The 22851-nt window shown below is 38.7% G+C and overlaps 1 protein-coding gene across 3 annotated transcripts in view; it reads left to right on the forward strand.

Annotated features, from left to right (window-relative positions):
- LOC114667143 (calpain-3-like) overlaps positions 1 to 22851 on the forward strand; it is a 75593-nt gene that overhangs the window by 50754 nt on the left and 1988 nt on the right. For 2 of the 3 annotated variants that reach the window (XM_028822305.2, XM_051920097.1), the window contains exons 14-20: positions 3822 to 3899; positions 8584 to 8641; positions 10212 to 10276; positions 10450 to 10518; positions 18184 to 18262; positions 19449 to 19565; positions 20658 to 20716. In XM_028822305.2, coding sequence (XP_028678138.2) covers positions 3822 to 3899; positions 8584 to 8641; positions 10212 to 10276; positions 10450 to 10518; positions 18184 to 18262; positions 19449 to 19565; positions 20658 to 20716 — 525 coding nt within the window. Of the gene's footprint in view, positions 1 to 1297; positions 1391 to 3821; positions 3900 to 8583; positions 8642 to 10211; positions 10277 to 10449; positions 10519 to 18183; positions 18263 to 19448; positions 19566 to 20657; positions 20717 to 22851 lie in introns of all 3 variants that reach the window. The other variant, XM_051920098.1, reaches the window with a different exon arrangement.

A 22851-nucleotide genomic window follows, 5' to 3' on the forward strand; every position in this document is an offset into this window, starting at 1 on the left:
TACAGCTACTATTATTATTGTTTGTAATTTAGGCTTTAACATTCCCTATAATGAAATTGTTAAACATTTGAGTAATTATTGCATTGCAGCCAGTTTGCGGCTAACTGGCAGAAACTTCACAGTGCACCCAAAATACTCAAGATACAGCATAAAGTATGCAGGATGCACATGGAGGCAGGCAGGCAGACAGACAGACTACTTTAGCAGAGAGCGTAGCAAGAGAAGGGTTAGTGGGAAGGCTCCGTTGTTCCAAACTCAAACGAAATATCAGCACATCTTCTGTATGAAGGGTTATTTTTTACATTCGGCAAGTCTCCTATCTGGTGTTATCTCTTTCAGATGAATGAATGAATCAATTTATGAAGCATTAGCATGAGGGGTTAAAGAAAATAAGAATAATGCTCACAGCTGCTGTGCATGGCTTATTTAAACAGCAATAAATATACATGTTGACTTCTATGAAGAAAAAAAAAAAGAAAAATTGAGTGTTTTTTGCTTGGATTGGCTGTGTCGTGCATGAATTATTTAAAATAGGGGATGAAGCCACTGTCAGGTACAGTAACACTGAGGGTGTGTTTGAAAATTTCATCATAATATATGCATAACAAAATACACTCAGTGCAAAACGTATGAGAGCGGGTAGCTCCTCTTGCACCTTTAGCATGTGCTAACACTTGTAACGATGGTCTCTAAGGCTGTACCTGATGACCAATGGCACGAAGCTGGGATGAGTCCAGTACTTGCCCTGTTCAATGCACGTGTATCAACTTAAGGGTGAGAGGGATAGGTTCTTTGTTTTTGGTGTTGCTGTTTCTCTGTTATGTTGCTGTATAAGTTACACCACAAAGTTTGGTAGCCCATCACCAGTAGTCTTGCTGAAGCCAGATGTATAATACATATATAATATGTTCTTGTTTGAGAATCACATCTGGCCCTGTGAGACTACGTCACCAGTGACCCATGATGGGTAGCCCTGACATCAAAATGATAATTGTTATAAACACAAAAAAACACTTCTGAATAAGCAGATGATCTAAAATGGATCATTCAGGAAGGTAACAGCAAAGAAAGTTATGTTAATTTTTGCCAAGGCACTTTCTTCTTCTCATTTTCTTTGTATACTTCCTATTTAAATTGCCTTCTTATGTAGTATGGTTTTTGGCAGGCTTTTCTTTTTTTTTCCTCATTACAAAAACCAGCACTAGACAGCAAATGCCTTGCTGCATGATTTTTGTTGTGTATGTTGGGTGGCACCTGTAATCACCTCTCTTCTCTGTTTCCCCGTGGCACCTGCCAGCCCATCGTCTTTGTCTCAGACAGAGCAAATGTCAATAGAGAGATTGAAACTGATGGCTACATGGAGGAAGAGGAGCTGTTAAAGAAAAAGAAGGTTCTTGGCTTGCCTGGCATGTGAAGGAAATCTCTAGAATGTGCCTGGGTTTTGACAGCAAGGCCAACCTGCCACACTACCACAAATGGAGGTGTCTAAACCCTTGGGCATTGTGTGCTGAGGTGGCTACCTAAATACTAGTGCCCTTTGTGTGGCAGGTTTGGTCCTAAGCTTTCTCTGGTTGCCAGCAGCATTTGGCAGTGGCTGCATTTGGTGGTCTTTGACTTTCTTATTTTTTTTAATACAGAATTAGTTGGATGTATATACAGAGCTCTGGTTTTTGAATGACAGGCTGCTGTTGTGGATACCTGGTTGACCTTGAGGATTTACTGCAATTGTAATGTGCCTGACATGCGATGGATGAAGCTGCAGAATTCTCAATTTGCAATATTTATTTTGAGCTATTATGCGCATGCAGCATATTCAGTATCTTTTAAGCATGGAAAAATTATTTTTAATTCATACTTAAAAATTACTCATGCACATAGGTTAGCAGCACTAAATCATGCATTTTTAAACTATCAGACTTTTTTGTTTTGGAACTATTTTTGTGCACAAACAAAAATTATTATAGCCAAAAATACTGAGTACTACATACAGAAAACAGAAACACTGTTTCTGAAAACTTGCATGCTGTAATCGTTTTAGTTAGCCAATAAAAGGTGTCATTTTGCTTGACTTCTCATAACAGTAATCACTAAATACTAGAAAACAATGCCATGCCATATCATTTTCCAGGTTGCAGGGAGGCTGGAGCCTATCTCAGCAATCATAGGGCACAAGGCAGGAATCGTCAACTCAAAATAAACCAGAAAGAGAAGAAGGCTAACACAAATCACACTTGCAGTGATGGTAGCGGTATAATAGTACTGAGTGCATAAAGAAAGAAAGAAAAAAAAATTAAATGAAATGGGAGAAGGAAACAAATAATCTCTGGAAATGCCATTTAATTTTGCTTCAAAAATTCTACTGTACACTTTTATCCCACTTAAAATTCAAGCAAAACAAAAAGTAGAGAAAAGTGGAGAAGAGATTGACACTCATTAATATAGATTTGGGTCGTTTCCAAAAATTAATTTATATTGAAAATCCATACAAAGAGGCCTTAACAGTTTAGCAAATTATAGTAAACCTTTCAAATGTCCCACTAGGTACATGGAAGATTTACCTTTTGAACAAATCAAGGTAAAAGACAAATAACTAATGGCCATTCTTCATGCTGCTAATAAATGAAGCAATTCTACTTAAATGGCAACAGATTTGTGTAGTAAAAAAAATGATTAAATAGAAATGGTACCTTGCATCTCTCCGGCTGCAGTCGGAGAGCAGAAACAAGCACTGGGTTAAACTGATTTCTTCATTAAGATGAACTTTAACTGCTGTTCAGTGATATTTATTGCATGGGCATAAAGATTTGTGCTCTTCTTAGTGTATTAATTAATAATAATAATAATTCTTTGCATTTATATAGCGCTTTTCTCACTACTCAAAGTGCTTAGCAATTGCAGGTTAAGGGCCTTGCTCAAGGGCCCAACAGAGCAGAGTCCCTTTTGCCATTTTACGGGATCTGAACCGGCAACCTTCCGATTGCCAGTGCAGATCCCTAGCCTCAGAGCCACCACTCCGCCCTATATGTGATATGCTGCCATATTGTCAACGCTTCACTTTAACCAACCAAAAGTAAATTGAACAGTGTAGTTTATGACCACAAAACATCACCTGAATTACTGGATGCAAGAGCAGCACCTTTGAACCTGTAGAAGCAGAGTTGAATTCCACACTTTCATGCAGTGGCAGGATATAATGCACACAAGCAAGAGCTAGCCAATCCATTACAAAGAGGGGTGCTTTACAGACTTTTAAGAGAGAGAGCAAGAATAGAAATGCCACTACTAAACAGTACATGACCAAGTTCCCACCCATCTTTAAATAACAAAGGGCTGTCACTTTCCTATTGCTGTCGTTTATTTCCTGATTATTTTCATCTGAATATCAAAGATTGGGATTGGCCGACTTTGATTCCTTACATTCTGCTTTGCTCACAATGGAGTAAATCCGTGTTCTTTAAACTTACTGGAATTACCAATGCCCTTTACTTTCTGGGATCAGGCTTCTACTTTCTATTCTTTGCCTTTATTGAGTTTTAATATCTTCCTTACTTAATCGATTCTTTTGCAGTTTTACTAACATACTGTCTGTCTGACCATAATGTCCAAAATGGCTCTAAATACAGCTGGATGAACTGGAATTCAAACGGACACATCACTTTATGTAAGTGGTGGGCAACCTTTCTGTTGTGTGTTGGCATGGCCAATATGAATGCTTATGAGGTTTTGGCTTCATAAAAATTTGTGCACGACTCCAGATCAGTGGCCAAGGAAATCTTTGAAACTGATCCTGACTTACTGATATGTGAACCTTTGCATTATAGCCAGCTCCATTTTCAGCCGCAGAGGAGAGTGAGGAGGACAAGCAGTTTAGGACTATCTTCCAGCAGATTGCAGGAGATGTGAGTATCCATTCAGGAAATGCTTTATCCAGGTGGCGATGAACCAGCCTTTAGATGTGTGTGTATATATATATCTACTCTCTCTCTCTCTATCTATATTTTTATATATAAATATAAAATCCTAAGCCTAAAAGTGCAATGATTTTGTGCAGCGATTTAATGTGATGTTTTTATGTCATGTTTTTTGTCATGCTTCAAATCGGGCTTATTTTAAAACCTACATATATATGTTTGGTATCATTCTTTTCAGAATTTATCAAACTTTAATGTGATGTTGTTAGATTTTCAGATTCTTACTCTGTTTTTAAATTATAAACTAAAATATCAAGAAAGTCCTGGTTTTTAATTAAAGTTGTGGTTTTTATTTTTGATCGAGTAAACTTTCTTTCACAGGAACAAACTATTAAAAAAAAATATATATCTATTCATAACACCAATGTTTGTGTTTAGGTGATTAGTTAACTGAAGGTCGAGTTACGATGAGCCATTGCATACCACTCTAGTCTTCATGTGCTTTTTCCTGTTATTTAAATGAGTCATTTTTTTTAAAAAAATTTTTTTATCTATAAGAATGTCAGTTAAAACGAGTGGATTGTTTATTTAGTCTCTTATAAATACGCATCGAGCAAAGTGGACCTCAGTTTAACGGGAATACACCAATCGGTAAGAGAGTATTATACGTATTTTATTCTCATTTCATGATTTTTACTCTGTTAAATAATTATTAATTTTTCTTTTATATATTTATGGAATTTCGTGATTTTGACTCCAATAAATATACTTTTTTTTTTGTATATTTACAGATTTTACTAATATTCTGCCCACAACTGGGGGCTGGGCGCAAAAGGCGCCAGGGGTCTTGGCTCCCATATATATATATATATATATATATATATATATATATATATATATATATATTCATGGCATTCGAAGTCTGTGTCACAATCTGATTGTATGGGTGGTTACCTGCCAGGTAACACTTGTGGTTGGCCAGCGATCTGCTAACGTCCGCCACGGTGCCCTCAGTTTGTGAAGAGCAGATCATAGAATGGTTGAAATAGTTTACTGTCAAATAAATGCAAAGAGTACACGACACGTGTTTTGCCCTCATTCTGGGCTCATCAGGTGTACACACTCCACTGCACTCCCTCTCGGGAATCGAACCTCGGACGTCATATAACAGCTTTAATGTTAAGAATTGGTTAAAAATTAAAAATTTGCCATGAGACAGCAGTCATCACAAAAGCTTGATCACCTCATTTCTTTCAACTTGATTGTGGCAAGGCCAGTAGCAAATGGTCAGATGATCTCAGGGATCAGGAGGGGGCATAAGAGACAAGGAGGCCAGACAGATAAGCTGGGACCAGACCATTTAAACATTTGAAAGTATGCAATAAAATTTTAAAATCAATTCTAAGACTGATGGGAAGCCAATGAAGTAAGGCCAAAATAGAAGTTATTTGCTCACAGCAAAGTTTTGGACCATCTGGAGGTGAGAGAGAAGAGTTTGACTGAATTACACTGTACACTGTATTACAATAGTCAAGGCAGGATGAAACAAGAGCATGAACAACTTTTTCCAAATCAGCAAAACAAAGAAAAGGCTTGATTTTTCAAATGATTCTTAACTGGAAAAAACAGCTTTTTATGACAGAGCTTATTATCTTATCCAGTTTAAGACTTTTTGCAGATGCCTTGCAGTGTTTTGCTAGAGGGGCTTTATTAGAGACACGTGCACTGGATGAACTAAACAGTACAATCTCAGTTTTACTTTACTTCAAAAAAATTTGACAACATCCAGCACTTAATATCTTCCAGACAAGCCAAAAGAGATCCCAGGCAGTTAATTCTAAGAGGTAGATAAATTTGGGTGTCATTGTAAAAATATGTTATGCTTAACGAAAATAGAACCAAGAGGAAGCATGTACAGTATAATGAAAATAGAACTATCCCAAGTATACAACCTTGTGGGATCCCATATTTTAGTGGAGTGTAAGAAGATGATGATTCACCCAAATTTACTGAAAAAAAACTTTTCAGAAAAATATGAATGAAACCAATTTAGAGAAGTACATTGAATGCCAATAGTATTCTCTAGACGATACAGTAAAATGTTGTGATCAAGTCTAAAAGCACAAGTACAACAGGTGACCTAGAATCAACAATTAATATCATTATAAATTTTAAAAGAGACATTTCGGTACTCGTCGGGCGGCACAGACAGGAGACCTGGGTTTGCTTCCCGGGTCCTCCTTGCGTGGAGTTTGCATGTTCTCCCCGTGTCTGCGTGGGTTTCCTCCACAGTCCAAAGACGTGCAGGTTAGGTGCATTGGCGATCCTAAATTGTCCCTAGTGTGTGTGTGCTTGGTGTGTGTGTGTGTGGGTGCCCTGCGGTGGGCTGGCAACCTGCCCAGGGATCTGTTCCTGCCTTGCACCCTGTGTTGGCTGGGATTGGCTCCAGCAGACCCCCCCCCCGTGACCCTGTGTTAGGATATAGCGGGTTGGATGACGACTGACTGACATTTCAGTACTCTGATGTTGTTTAAAACCAGACTGAAAAGTTTCATGCAAGTGATTATCATCTAAAATTGCTTGCAATTGATCAAGCGCAATCTTTACCAGGATCTTTGACATAAAAGGTAGCTGGAGGGCTGAGGAAATATTGTGTCTAAACTGCTCTCAACTGTGTGCCAGTATCTAAGCCCACACCGTGTACTAATACGTAATCTATTAAATATAAAAAAACATGTTAAAAAATAGTTTTTACATGTCAATCCTGTTATATACTGCTAATGGACAGCATGCTGGGTTCATTACGGGAAGTTATGTCTTTATAAGACTGACTGATTTTAAGGTTAGATCTGAAATGAGTTACATGGCTTTTATGGTTCTGTCTGCTCTTCTAATAAAATGCCAAACACACTGCTTAAGTGCTGGTAGATCTGGCACTATACCAAGATATTATTTACACTGCATTGAGTAGTGTTGTACTCTTTCATCCATTGTAAAGTGTCATTTAATGAAGCACCTAGTAAATGTTAATAGGTTTTCATTTCTAATTTCTATCCATTTGTCCAGCCTATTTTCCAACATACCGTAAGACGGTTTCCTGGCAGCTTTATATTTACATTTACAGTGGAAACCTGATTATCCAAGGTAACGTGGACCGATGCTACCTCACGTAACTTACAACTCTGATAAAACAGATGACTGTGGCTATTTCAAATTAAAAATGACAGATATAAAATATTTTCCCCATTTATTTGTTACAGTTTCATTTTAAAGCCTCTTTTCACACCTTAATAGTGTTGGAGCAATAGTATAATTTTGACTTTGGCATCGAGCCTTCGGTCCTCCATTACCAGTGTAATGAAACCCACCCTGACTAACTCCAGCCTCCCTGGTGTGCTGCCCCACCGTACCACACTACACACGGCTTCCCTCTTGATAGCTGCAAAGCCACAATCACATCAATGCAATATGCATGTGGTGCAGTATTCACAGCAAAGCTTTTATGAATTACTGTGTATGAAAAGTGGTGTACTACACTAAAAGTTTCACCTTCAATAATGTGGAGCCTCTGTAAATCAGGACACGGATAATTGTGATTCTACTGTATGTGTTTAGCAAACGCTTTTATCCAAAACAACTTACAAAGGAGGACAACATTATCAAGTAAACATGTCTGGGAACAAGTGTTACAGGGCAAGGATACAAAATCGTTCACCGCAAATGAAGAGCTCAGAACAAATATACAAGTGAGATACACTTCCTAGGTTATGTGAAAGTTGAAATATGATTTTCACAAATTGATTATATATTGATTCTGTTGAATAAGTTCTGTCCTTGTTAACTGGTAGATTTTGCCATCAGCACTATAAGAAAGCATATTAATTAATCTGATCTGAGACCCAATCCTGCTGCTACTTTAGCACAAGGACAAGTATGGATAAGAAAACCATTTTAATCTTGTGTAGCAGAATTCTGACTTCAAGGGTCCTGTTTATCAGTAACTAGGAAAGACAAGAGAAATTAAATTAATCAAGTACTTCTGTAATTGACAAAGTGTATTTACGAAGTGTAACCAGCATCTGTATGCCAGTCATATCTTTCAATATACTGACTGACTCCATATATGACTGACTGACTGACTGACTGACTGACTCCATATATAAAGGTATTCTTCTCATCCCGAACGGGCTTTGTGGATTTAACTTTGACAGTTACACAAACCTACCAAAGCCAATATCAGTTAGATAGAAATTCACCAAACAAGGGAGTCTTGAAACACTTTGTAAGCACATTGACCGAGTCAGTAATTTGAATGTAGGTGGGCAGCTCATTCCACCAGCTGGGAGCTACACATGAAAACAGTCTGGGCTGAGATATGATACCACACACAGGTGGCATCACCAGGCGCTGTTCATCAGCAGATCTGAGTTGGTGAGAAAGAGCATCGGAGTTTACAAGTGTCTTCATATTTTAGAGGTGCTAACCCACTGACTATTCTGTAGGCAAGCATATGAACTTAATACAAATATAGTGATATGAAGAGAAGAGTGACAAGTGCCCACCATGGCTTGTACGATAAAAAAAGTGTATGATGTTGCAAGATACCAAACAGCTTGTTCTGCCATGAGTACCTATCCTACAATAACATATGTGTGCTTTTCTTTCTCTGCAGGATATGGAGATCACAGCCAATGAACTGAAGAATGTGTTGAACAGAGTGGTGGCCAAACGTGAGTACTTCAGGCTATCTAGCCATCTATTAATTAATCACTAGACCTATGCCATGATAGAAACAATGCACCACAAAGACAAATGTCTCTGGCACTTCACCTGTCTCCGAGTTTCACAATGTAGTGGCACAGTAGTTGGCACTGCTGCCTCGTGGAACCACTACCTTGTGTTCAGATAGCACACCCTGTTTAATGTCCTGGTACAGTGTATTAGGTTAAGGTTATTTGGCAATTGTAATCTGAGTTATTTGTTGTATTTTCCCAAGCCACCCCAAACTAAATTAAGTGGGTTTAAACACTGTTATGGCACATTTCACGGACTGACCTTTAAAAAACCCACAAACCACGTCAAATACGCACTGAGCAAGTTTATACAAAAATAAAGGGTGAGTTAAAAGAAGAGGAAGATGCTTCATACTTTCTGTCCATCTTTTACAGGCCACATTATATTTATAAGTTACTCCAACTGATGCCATGCCCTTCTTACCCCAATTTCCCCCCAAAATGCCACCATGACTTTGAGTTGACTGAATTCTGCTAATAGATGACAGACTTTCCAACCATTCTCCTAAAGTAGCTCTTGCTCTCCTCTGCTCCTGCCTCAACTCTAATTAACCACGGATGGATGTTGACCTACTTGTTGGGCCATGTCTCACCCTCGATCTTCAGACATAGTTTATGGGACATCCTGCCATTGTAAGACTGAAGCGATGTCTGTCGACTAGACTGAGCGTCACTGGAATCATTCTGAGTGTGTACCTCAGGGGGTCCTCAGTCTTAGTCATGCCAGGCCACATTTACAGTGAATTTAATAATCAGAACACATTTGCAGCTGTATAATTTTTAGTTCAGTATCTGTTCATTGGCTTGCTAGCATTCAAAACCTTACTTGCCTTTTAAAATGTTTCATTCACTTCTTCTTAACTGCTTCTCATTTTCTTAACCAGCTTCCCATTAAGAGAGAGACATAAAAAAATGGGAATCAATGGCTCAAAGGCTAACTTTCTTTTGTTTATATTTGTGTGTGATCATTGTAAAGTCATCTGCATGGCTTCATAAAAGATGATGTCCTCAAAAATACAAAATCTTCATTATTTAAAATGGCTGATACAGGAGAAGGGAAGCTCTTCTAGGATACAGAATAAAACCCACTTCAATTTAAAAAAACTGTTTGAAGCAAAAATGTCAGCCACACAGCCCTAAACAAACCTGGTTTACCTCGTCTGTCTTGCTGTCTTTAAAGGCACAACAGCCTCCTTAAGCTGCCGCTGATTCCAGAACTGGCTCATGCTGGGTTACCGCTTGGCACTTTTTGTTTTTTGTCTTTTGTTTTTTTTTTCCCCAGAGAAATGTTTGAAAATGTTATTTTTATCTGGAGTTACTTTCTGTGAGATGTGTGTTTTTAATGATTCAGGTGACCAACTGTACAAGGTTGCTTGTTCCAGTTCCATTTCTTCTCCTAGTACCCACAAAAAATATTCTTTTGCCTTTCTGTTGTACAGCAAACTGTAAAATGTACAGTATATGATTATATCTGTGTTCACATTTAACAGTCATTTTCTTATTTTAGATAAAGACCTGAAGACGGATGGGTTCACCCGGGAGTCTTGCCGGAGTATGATAGCACTGATGGATGTATCCTTTTGGACAGCCTGAATGGTCATAATAGATCCAGCACTGGAACAGAGGTCTTGCACAATGAAGCAGCACATCTGTCCATTCCACTAACAACTAAGAGGTGATTTACCCTAAGCTTCAAAAAGTGTACACATCCTTTTTTTTTTTCCTTAAATCTTTTTAAATTATAGACAGATGGATCAGGGCGTTTGAACCTGCAGGAATTCTACCATCTTTGGAATAAAATCAAGCAGTGGCAGGTAAGGAAAAGGGCGAAGAACAATGGGGCAGCCAACAAAGGACCTCTATCAGTTTTATAAAGCAGGTCACGTCAGAGTATCCGCTGCCAAGAAGACAATATAAAGGTTAGGCAGAGGGCCAAAGGGTGGTGTGAGGTGAACTGGATGGCCGTTGCTTTATCTCTTAGCATGTTTGAGCTTGCACTGCTCATTTATTTATTTTTATGATGATCTGTCAAACAAATACAATCTTCATACTCAAAAAAAGGTGTTTTTAGTATATTAGTTGATTTTAACTATTAAGTATTTGTAAAACTGTGATGCATGTGTCTTTTATAAGAATTTGAATGTAGTGAAGAGTCAAGCAAAATGTCCCCTTTTATTGTCTAACTAAAAAGATTACAATATGCCAGCTTTCGAGGCAACTAGGCCCCTTCTTCAGGCAAGATGTAATCATGTAATCAATTATACCTTGGCTGAAGTTGCCTCAAAAGCTGGCATATAGACAATAAAAGGGGACATTTTGCTTGACTTTTCACTATATTCATAATGGCTAACATAGTACAACACCCTAGTACTATAAGAATCTGGATATATTTTTCACTTTTATGTTCTTGAGCTTTAATGTGAATTTCTAGTAGTGTATCTTGCTGCTTTGAATTTTCTTGTTATTTTTAAATAATTGAATACGCTGATTGAAGTCTTCACAAGCACCAATATAAATGTAGTTTCAATGATAACTGTGGACTGGAGTGAAAGAAAATGGAACAGGCACCATGCAAAGAAAGGAATAAGTGGGCTGGAGAGGAAGTAGTGGGTCTCAAATAAGAGGGAAGGCCAGAAATATTAGAGAGAGATCAGACACAAGAGTAGATAGTGGCCCTGGAATAACTACAGTGGCCATCAGGAGTTAAAGGATCATACAGTGGGATTACAAAAAAGAAAACCAGACATCGGTCAAAGATGTACAGCAGAGTTAGATGGGAAGAAGTAAAATGAAGCAGGTGTGGGACTAGAATGAGAGATGACCTGAACCATTAAAATAAAAATTCACAACCAGAGTGAGATGTTTGGGGGTAAAAAAGAGCAGCTGGTAAACATGACGGAGAAGGTCGGACTTGTTCCAGTGAGTGCAGAAGAAAACCGAACAAGAAAGGGATAGATAAAGGTCAGAGGCATCATTAGAATGACAGAAAAGTAAGGTACAAACATTGAGTCTGGAATGGCATATATGGCTGGCAAATTAATACTGGAAAATGATGAAGAAAAGTGAACAGGAAGTAGGATTGGAACGAGGGACAAAGTTAAAGATCAGACAGATATCCGAAAGGGAAGGAAAATGTTCAGATAGTGGGTGTGGGGTAGAAAGAAAGAGTAAGGTCAGGAGCATCTGGCTTAGAAGAGGCAACAAATGTCATGAAGAGAAGGAGAAGATTGAGCTAGGGTGGAGTAAAAGGAATAAATACAGGAACTTGAATGACAGATGACGTAAGAGATATACAGTGTAGAGAAGGCAAGTGACCTCAACTCATCATTAAAAAAAGTCGGGCTAACAACACAAATCAAGTTAGAGACGAAGAAAATGAATACCTTAACAGATGATTATGAATTACCCAGCTATGACAATATTCGGTATCTGAGCTGAAGTGTTTATGACTTTCTGGCTTGTTTTGGGAAACTATGTGAAATTAGAAGACTATAAAGAGAAGTGTCCTCCTTTACTACTTTTGTTCTCTGGTTGATTTATGTTAAGCATGGGAAGAATGTGTAATCGTATTTTAGTACAACACATAAACAGGATATCTGCATCTTGTTATACACTAGATTAAAAACCTTTCATAGCTGAATGTTGGATGGAATAATAAAGAGAAAATTGAGATGGAAAGGTGAAAATGCACTTAAAATGGCATATCCAATGACAGTGGGATAAGGGCAACCAAACGTGAAGGTGTTATTATTAAAGAACATTACTGACTGGGCTACCATTGTTTCCTTTTAAGGCTAAATTGTGAAAAAAGACAAAATTGTGAGTTTGTATCAAGATCAACAGTCAGATGAATCTCCCCCAATTATCTGATTCCATTAGTCCTACCTTTTCCTTTATTCTTCCTGGTGGTCATATAATTAAACAGCTTGTGCAGCTACTCCACAGTTTCCAAGACCACAGCTGCTGTCAATTTCCTCGGCACCTGTTGTAATGCATGCCTCTCCATGCTCCCCAGAGCACTTGGTGTCATTATTTTTGCTACTGGTCATCATTTGGATAAAGAAGAAAACATCGCAAGGCAAGCTGTCACAATTCTGCAATTAGCATGCCATTTTGTCTTTAGCTTCTGTTTGTCCTTTACTGTCAATTTATCTGTCCTATGTGTGGTGGTCTGTTCTTTTCCTTACAGGAGCCAAATATTGTAGGCCATTTGTTCATTTTTAACTTCTACTCCTTTGGTAAGTTAGATGTGCCACCAGACGATGTCAGTTTATGTGACTGAAAATTGCTGGCCAGGTCTCGTTTCCCATCTCACTGCTGACTTTCTAGCACAGTCCTGCTCGTTCCTTTTTCTCACAGCCAACATTGTGCTGCCTGACAGAGCCGGTGTTCCATGAAGGGTTAATAGGTACAGTGAGTTCAGCTGCAATCTTAGACCGTTTTGTCTTATGTCCATTCTGTTGTGGTTCTTAAAATACGAGACATCAGACAGATGAGCTTCTTTTGTTTGAGAGGTCCAAAACATGCACGTTCATTATTCCTTATCACGACATTCAGTGAACTGTACATGCGGTAGAGCATTTGTCATTTGTCAGCTCTTGTTCACAAAGAGCCCAGCACCACAACTAAAGACAAAATCAAACCTGTAAGATTTTAATCGGACTCAGTCACAGACAGGTTGGAGCGAGTCTCTTGGCATGTCACATTACAAGACTGGACTTTCCTGAAGCACACTGGTGACTGCCTCTGACTTGCTAACATTGAAAACTGCTGAAAAAGTCATGTAATATGACATGGACATTAGGTGAAGCCAGCTCATCTATACATTGCTGACTAGGTTCCCTTTTTTTGAATGAGTAGATAATGACCTGCTAGGGAGCAACATCACTATTGTGCTTCAGTCCTTCTTGACTGCATGGTTTTCCTTGCTCTCCTCAAATTGATCCTACAGCCCCTTGTACAATATAGCATTTGGAGTTATGGAAATAAGAGAATTAAAGGCCACTACTCTTCTGAAGTGCAAGAAACTGGCAGAATTTCTGTGACATAATAATTACACAAGATATTGCCTCAGTGTATTTTACTATTATAATATTTCCATTTACAGTTCTCAAGAGTGCAAATATTTAATGATAAAAAAAAAAGAATAGAAAACTTGACAATGGAATGTGTGTATATTTGTGGCAACTCTGACCTATGCATACATAACATTTCAAAGAAACTGGGAAATGACACCCTTGATCAAGTAGGGAAACGCAGCCAAATCAGATGAATGGAGACGCATAAGAATTCATGCTGTTATTATTATGTGCATTGACGTGACTAACATATTAAAGTTAAACTCCATCATGGCCGCTATGCTGGAAGCCTTTACCCGACTAATGAAGTGCTAAATCCAATTTTCATATGGCTTGGGTACATACACATATAACATAACAGAACACATTGTTACCAACATTAAAAGGCAATTTGCAGCACAATTTCCTAACGTAATTGGAGTACTTTAATGCACTCATATTGCAGTAAGGACACCAAGAGATAATGAAAGCTGCTTTTGTTAACCTGTTAACATGCAAGTTATCTGTGATGACAACATAAGACTGACAATTATTAGGACATTTGTGGCATAATGCCACGTTAAAAAGAATGTCCAATTACAGATGCCATTCGCAGATCAAAACTGGAGAACATAGATGGGTTTTCATTTTTTTCCCTTCTTCTTTTACATGCACACTTTGCTGGTAGATAGATAGATAGATAGATAGATAGATAGATAGATAGATAGATAGATAGATAGATAGATAGATAGATAGATAGATAGATAGATACTTTATTAATCCCAAGGGGAAATTCACTTTTTTTTTTTTTTTGACTAGCGATCAGCTTCATTGTCAGGGATTTATATTTCAGGCATGGTGTTGCTGGAGCTATTGGCATTTGCAGCGGCAGTAACACATTACTATTCAACATATTTGCACTGGCACTTAGGCCACCAAACGAAGGTTCCTTGCGTGTCCAAGTATTCTTTTATTTCTATTGGGATGCATCATGTGGCTGCACTACCAGCCAATGAAAGGTCTGCAGCATTGTGATTGCAAATGTAGGAGGTTCAATAGCATGGTTCATATATGGTTGTTTCAGAGTGGATCTGGGCAGGGTTTGAGGTGCATTCAAGATTGTGATTTTAAAAGAGAAAACTCAAGCTTTATTCTAGAGATCTGGAATTGCACTAATGTCGCCTGATTTCTCACCTACCCAGGTAGTCCAGGTGTCCTCCAGGGCCAGCCCTACATAGTAAGGGGAGGTATAGTGTTTATAGAGGAGAACAGTCAGAGTCATCAGACTTAGCCGGCTTTACATGCTCTCAGACTTTATGGAGCTCTGTGTTATGAAATATGCCTTCCCACTTTATTGCGTTCATGTACATTTTTGTTCAGACTATTTAGAGAAATGATTTCTTAATTGGTTGGCAAAAAAGCAATTAAAGATAAGATTCATATTTTTGTGAAATTAAAGAGCAAACTAAACATAATAAATGTGTATCACTTTGCTCTAAATTCAAAAATGCCATTTCTGGCTGACCAGGTTATATTTTTTATCTTATACATCTGACTGTGGTGAACGCTCAGTGTTATGTCACAACTGGGAGAATCTGGGTAATGTTTTTTTCCTCTGAATTGTCTGACTATAGGTTCGAATTTGTAGGTCATTCATGTGGAATTTCCAACCTCTCTCCTCTCTATACTCCAAATACAAAGGCATGCTAAGCACGTTATTGGCCACAAAATGAATCAACCTCAGCCGTCAAACTTTATGATTTCCTGTTCAAGTCCTAAAGCCTAGTACGACTTGTGACATGACAGGGCACCATATTTCTCCATCATCACTTGTGAACAAGTCTCCAGGTTAGAAGTGCATTTTTCTTAACTGCTATGCACAGATGGTGCATGTGAGGTTAACATGTCAATGTGCAGATGAACGGTCCCTGTGATACACTGGTGCCCTATCCAAAGCTGGCTCCTACAGTGGGCCCTATGCTGCCAGGACACATTGACACCGAATTGGATTACATAGTTTTAAACCAGTCACATTATTATATCAGGCAGCACGGTGATGTAGTGGTAGCGCTGCTGCCTCGCAGTAAGGAGACTTGGGTTCGCTTCCCAGGTCCTCCCTGTGTGGAGTTTGCATGTTACAATACAATACAATTTATTTTTGTATAGCCCAAAATCACACAAGAAGTGCCGCAATGGGCTTTAACAGGCCCTGCCTCTTGACAGCCCCCCAGCCTTGACTCTGTAAGACGACAAGGAAAAACTCCCAAAAAACCTTGTAGGGAAAAATGGAAGAAACCTTGGGAAAGGCAGTTCAAAGAGAGACCCCTTTCCAGGTAGGTCGGGTGTGCAGTGGGGTAAAAAGAAGTGGGTCAATACAATACAATACAATACAATACACAGAATAGAACAAATCCTCAATACAGTATAAAAAAAATTTTAGAAGTACGTAGCAGAATTTAACAGTAGATGATATCACATAAGAAGATTTGGTCATATTTAGAGTCCTGCAGACCTCATCCATCAAGCTGCCTCCCCCATTTGGCCATTCCACGGCTGAACAGCGCTGGGCCAGCCAATCCGATGAAAGGACCCTTCTTTCCCATGATTCCTGCGATCCTCCATCAGGGATGACTTTACCTTAGGCAGGCAAAACAACTTGACAGGTGGGCCGCGGCACCAAGTGCCACATTTGAGTACCAAGAAGAGAAACAGAATAAGTGAGGGTTAGTATCCAATTCTAACTATCCTGTTACTTATGTTTAAGTGCTAATGACTAACAACAGAGATGCAGTCTGTACAGTTAATCAGCACCTCTAGTCAGGATATGCTAAACTGAAGTAGTGAGTCTTCAGCCGGGATTTAAAAGCTGAGACCGAAGGGGCATCTCTTATAGTAGCAGGCAAGACCATTGCACAGTTTAGGGGCCCTGTAACTAAAAGCTCTCCCCATGTCTGCGTGGGTTTCCTCCCACAGTCCAAAGACATGCAGGTTAGGTACATTGGTGATCCTAAATTGTCCCTAGTTTGTGGGTGTGTGTGTGCGTGTCCCGCAGTGGGCTGGCACCCTGCCTGGGATTTGTTTTCTGCCTTGTGCCCTGTGTTGGCTGGGATTGGCTCCAGCAGACCCCCGTGACCCTGTGTTGGGATATAGCAGGTTGGACAATGACTGACTTAAACTCTTATTTATCATCTGTCTGATAGCAATAAACTCCAAAGAAAAGGGAGGAGCAAATGAAGCAAATATTTGATAAGGAATTATGGCTAAGATGGGAGACATCAGAAAGATAATGACAGGAAGGAGGACTGCAGGGATCAGACTGTCCTCTGGAACAAAAAGTGAAGCCATCGAAAGGATATAGAAAAGTGAGATGGGGAAATAGTAAAGGGATGAGATACTAAAACTGAATTGAACATTTGAATCAGAAGTATTAGAGAGAACACTAGGAAAGTGAGACGGTAGACCTGTCATTGTATAGCACTGGCCACCACGGAATCCTGCTACGTGATAAACTTCTTTCTCTCCATTCTGCATGAAAATATGAGATGTACATAGAGTAAGTAACATTAGAAAAATGCATTTTTGGGTGGAGTATTTCTTTAATCATAGAATCTGGAAGGACAGATGGATGAAAAATCTCTAGCAACGAAGAAGGTGGTAATAAAAACAGATGGGCATGTTTATTGAGTAGGTGCAATGGTCTGGAACATAGGAGACAAGTGAGGCATGAAGGAGTATATGGAGAAGTTATGTTTGAAATCGGAGAAATACATAGAGATGTTACAAAGTGGTACTCAGGAATTAGCATTGGGACTGGAAGAGTGAAAACGTCAGGGACATCAAATAGAAAATAAGTCAAAGTCATCATAAAGATATGGCTAAGATGGAAAGGAAAAAGATTGCAGGTAGCGAGTCTAGAATAAGGTTAGAGAAATTAGAAAAAAAAAATGGGAAAAGCTGCAAAAAAAATGACTGAAAAAGCTGCAAAAAAAATGACTGATTAGAAAGAGCAGGTGGTGTTTTTTGGAATAAAGTAGATAGCTGCACAAAAATGCACATGAAAACAAAAAGGGTATAAGGGGTCAGAAAGTGGTGTCTAAAATGAAAATAAAATAAAAGTGAGATGAACAAAAATGTAAGCATGTAGTGCAGTTATAATGTGGGACAAAGTCAGAAAGAGATATGGAGGAGAATCAGAAGTGAAGATGTAAACATACCAGGTAAACAGTCCATAATGAGATTTTAGCAGGAGTGAATCTGGATTGAAGCCCAACACCTATGGAATGTGAAAACGGGTTTGATACTTCAGAGATACAAACGTGTAAGATAAAGGGGAGTACAAGGAGCTGATGCTTTCATTCTTACTTGGAGAGGGCTGTGTTTCTTTTTACTATTTCTTGGAAATCTGTTTTTCTTCCCTTCCAGGGAATTTTCAAACAGTATGACAGTGACCACACCGGAACCATTAACAGCTATGAGATGAGGAATGCTGTGAATGATGCCGGTAAGAGATTTCAGATACAATACAAAAATACAGACTAAAGACATGGCATTTGCCAAACAGACTGTGTACCATCACATCTTTGCATAGAACTGGATAAAAAAGTCAGTTCTCACTTACCTAAGGGATCTTACACAGACGCCCAGCCCTTTTTATATATTTGAACATAAAACTGCACTGCCCTTCCACATCCCCCTATTGATAAATTTTCTTAAAGATGTTACAATAGTGTTGTGAGTATCACTGATAATTCACCACACTGTGGCTCTCAAATTAAATCTAAAGTGGAGTACTGTGTTAAATTGACTTTTTCCACCTTTGTTGAAAAGAAAAATGCCTGCTGCCGGACTATTGACCCCTCTGGCTGTAAACTCAACTGAGATAAGCAGGTACAGGAAACAGATGATAGTTGCTTTTTAAACTAAAAGAGAACCCAGTGTGTAGAAAAATCTTCATCAGCAGTGCATCACCATCTCAACCCACAGTATTTGTGATATACTTGTGTTTGCTGTCTGTAAGGCTGAAGTTGTCTAAACATTTCGTTTTTCCATTACGTGGCGACATCTTATTAGCACTGACACTGTTCAGGAACCAAAACTCAAAGAGGACACCAGCAATAACATTTATATATATTGCACATTTCAAAACAGAGGCTTATCTCAAAATGCTTTATATAAGACAAAAGATAAATGACCATAAAAAGGAAAGAATCTGTAATGTAAGCAGTTCATCACTGGGCTCCCTTATGCGTACACACACACAAACTCCATGCAGGGCAACATACGGCAAGTAGGACAGCACAAACACTATGAAATATACCAAGTCAGAAGGTGAACTGCTGTCCTAACAGAATTCCATGTTCTCTGCATTGTTTGACACCAAGGTCAATTGGACAGCAGTGTGGCCCAGCGACACAAAATAAAAAGCCCACAATCCCCAACCCATATTTCAACCAGTTTATTCATTTCAGGGTCTTGGGAGTTTAAAAAAAAGACAGATAATAGAAAGATAATAACTAGCCATTTTTCTTCCCTTTGTTAAACATACACATTGACAACAATATCAGAAACATTTGGGCAACCAAACTCTGTCCTTTCACCTGCTTTACATTTTCTGGTAGTCCACAACTTTTAGAAATGCTTGGCCATGCTTTAATGTTACACTGAATAATAAGAGTTCTCTTTTGTAGGGTTCCGTCTGAATAACCAACTGTATGACATTATCACAATGCGGTATGCAGATGACAAAATGAATATCGATTTTGACAGTTTCATCTGCTGTCTGGTGCGGCTGGAAGGGATGTTCAGTAAGTTTCTCTTTTCTGCTTCCTTTTTCCCCACAGGCCTGTCTAGACAGACTAGCTGGTGTGTCGCCTGTTTACTATCCTAAGAGTAAGGAAAGGCTGTTTGAGATTGCAGCGCTCTGTCTTTATTTACATGTCCTACAAAATAGTAATTCAGGAAACAGTCAATGTTTAATATGACCGCACACCACCATGTAGGTGTAATCGTGCTCAACGAAGGGTTTACATTGTGTGTGGATTACTGTTGCCTGAACCTTACATATAAATCCTTTCATTCTTGTGTACAATTTTAATAAAGCTCCTGACATATTTTATGGTGCAACCAAGATTAGCGGCTAGTGTTATCAAGTCATGAGACACTCTTGCCTTTTGAAACCTTGGTTAGGCTTTTGTAACTAAAATGAGCCCCCCTTTAGCTCCACTGGCTGAAATAACTGTTTTGTAGTCCAAAAATCCCAAGTCGGAGCCCTGCCACTGCTGTCTCCTGAAGGGCAACCAGTCGAGAAAGGGTATGACACTGAACATCCTTCTTAGCAGAGGCAGCTGGCATTGCATCCATTTAACTGGGTCTCTGCTTTTCAGTGTTAATCAGATAGATTTAGCTGTCCGTCCCCCCCCCCCCCCCACCTAAAGTTTTTGTGCTCTTCCAATGTAAATAAATGAAATACATATGTTAACACCAAAGAATTGGTGCGTTGTCTTGAGAAAACTGCATTAATGCCAATAGTTTTGGCCACAACTGTAACTCCCCCTATCAGATTTATGTTACAGTTACAGTTCTGGTCAACATTATTTGCAGTGGCATCAATATCTCTTGAATAAATGTGGGCAAGGAAGCTGCTGTGGTCTATGTGCACTTATTTGACTGATACAGAGCAACACATAAAATGGTGGGGAAATAATATAAAAGCTGAAAAGCAGCCATGACACAATAACACCCTTCTACACTGTAAACAATTCACATTGCTATAATTTTTTTTTATTATTATTATTTTTAAGTTCAGTTTTCTTTCGGCCCCAAATAATCCTATTTGAATGCTATTTGTGTTTATAGAAAATACCAAAATAGGTGATGAACTGTTGGTGTCATTTCAGGGGCATTTCAAGCATTTGACAAAGATGGTGATGGCCTGATTAAGCTCAGTGTACTGGAGGTAAGTTACACTTGTTATGTTTTGTTTTTAAGCTAAACCCAATCTGTTTCCTTTGTTATTCTGAAGTACAGTATGAATAGCTCACTGTCAAAAAGTTGGACCCCTTCTGGTTAACATGGCCACCTTAAATAAACAGACGCCAACGTGATGTGTGACATTTACTGATGTACAGCCCCCTGATCTCAATACCATCTGTGAACCCTACTCCATTCTGAAGACAAACATGTCATATTCAAGACAAAATTTGAATATTGTCTAGGAATGATGAAACTGCATTAGAAGGTCTCTAACTCTGATTATAGTAAGTTCCTGGAAGAAGAAAAACTTGAAACGGTATTACAAGAAAAAGCTAAAAAGCACATGAACATCTTTGTACTTGGATTAAGTGCTTGTTTTCCACTTCAAATATACTATAACAAGGCCGACACTTGTTAATTCCACTTCTGGCTAGTGCAATCCAAAATTTAAACTACTAACATGTACAGTACATTATGTGTTACAACAATAAGAGATTGCACCAAGACTCATAATGAAAAAAAGGATAAAGAACTGTGCTTTTCAGATTCTGAAAATACACAAGATTTTTGGTAAGATGAATATAGGATTGACGCTCTCCACGAAAAGGTTGGAACTTCATTCTGATAGCTAGTGTTCTAAAATATTCCAATGATGTTACAGTACTGTTGTTCTTGTTGGTAATAAAAACAAAAGGGTGATTTATTTTCTGTTCTGAAGAACTTGGTCTTTCACGGTATATTTTCCTCAGTTATAACTGACAGACGTACAACGTACTATGTCAGTGTGTGATCTGAATATATAGACCCGGTCATAGAGTCGAGTCTAATTAGACAAGTGGTTGTGCGAAATCAAGCAATGGTCAAAAACTCAACTTTGTGTAATGGTAAAGACAGTAACCTCTTAAGTTCTTTTCTTAAAAGTGGACAGGAAGAAATGTCAAAACCAGCTATAGAGAACAGTTCCCTGTATCCTCTTCACTGTCTTTATTGTACCCCGCAAATTCAACCCTAGGGACTGTCTGGGACTGTCTTTTATTTTCATTCCTTTAATTCAACCCAGTTTACTGCCAATATAGAACTTTACAAAGCATCCTTTGTGCCATTAAGAAACCACAGCTAGAGAAGGAATGAAAAATCACCACTCGGCTACACTAGTACCCAATAATAAGAGAAAGACAAGGAGATTAAGATTTACTTAAAAGTTACATTTCTGTCTATTATAAAAGTCTCGTCCCAGGATTTCCTTTCTCAGGGATAATTTCAGGTCCTGCAAGACGAGACATTTTGCCCAGAGATTTTGACAAGTCCTGTACTCCTCTCAAACATTTACAACCACACTCACGATCCAATCACTTCTCATTCGTGTGAATGCTATTGTCAGACACAGTTCCTGCGCTCTCAAAATAAAAGAGAAGAGTAGAAGACAAAGTAGAACGTCGTAAAGAGGTTCAAAAACGTTGGCACGATACAAAAGCAGAGCAGGTTAGAGATTATGAAAGTACTAAAATTCGAAAGTCTCAAAAAACTGATAGTAAAGATCGCATTAGCACTAATAAATGGAAATTGTTACTCAGTGAAATAACAGAACAGCGAAAAGAGATCAAATATATGGACATGGGTGATATGACAGAAGCATGTAGATTTTGTTCGGCTTTAAACTTTAAGTCGGAGACTTGTAGATCGTCTAATTCATGTTGCCATCAGGGAAAAGTAGTGTTTCTTCCCAATGAAGAGTCGTATCCGCAAGAATATAAAGATTTGTTGTTTGGTGAAAGTGTAATCCACATACGCAAACAACACAGATGCGAAGTGGCTGGCGCGTAGCGCAGGCCGGGGGGTTGGCAAGTAATGCAAGCAGGGGGCAAAGCTCCCTAGTACTTATATAATAACAAATAGCAGCAAATATAAGCAACAGAAAGAATTATACTACTTGGATGGGTTCATGCAGTCTTCATGTAATTCCAGATGACATTTCCCAAATGCAGGTCCCTTAGTCACAGGTTATAGATTTATCCTTAATTGGAAAATGAAAATATTTCTTGCCAGAGACAAAGGTCCTTGGAAAGTGTCCAGCAGCTAAGCAGAGAGCAAGCTCCATTTAAATGTCCGTAGCTTCTC

This window comes from Erpetoichthys calabaricus, chromosome 16 (genome assembly GCF_900747795.2).
Source record: "Erpetoichthys calabaricus chromosome 16, fErpCal1.3, whole genome shotgun sequence".
Lineage (NCBI taxonomy): Eukaryota > Metazoa > Chordata > Cladistia > Polypteriformes > Polypteridae > Erpetoichthys > Erpetoichthys calabaricus.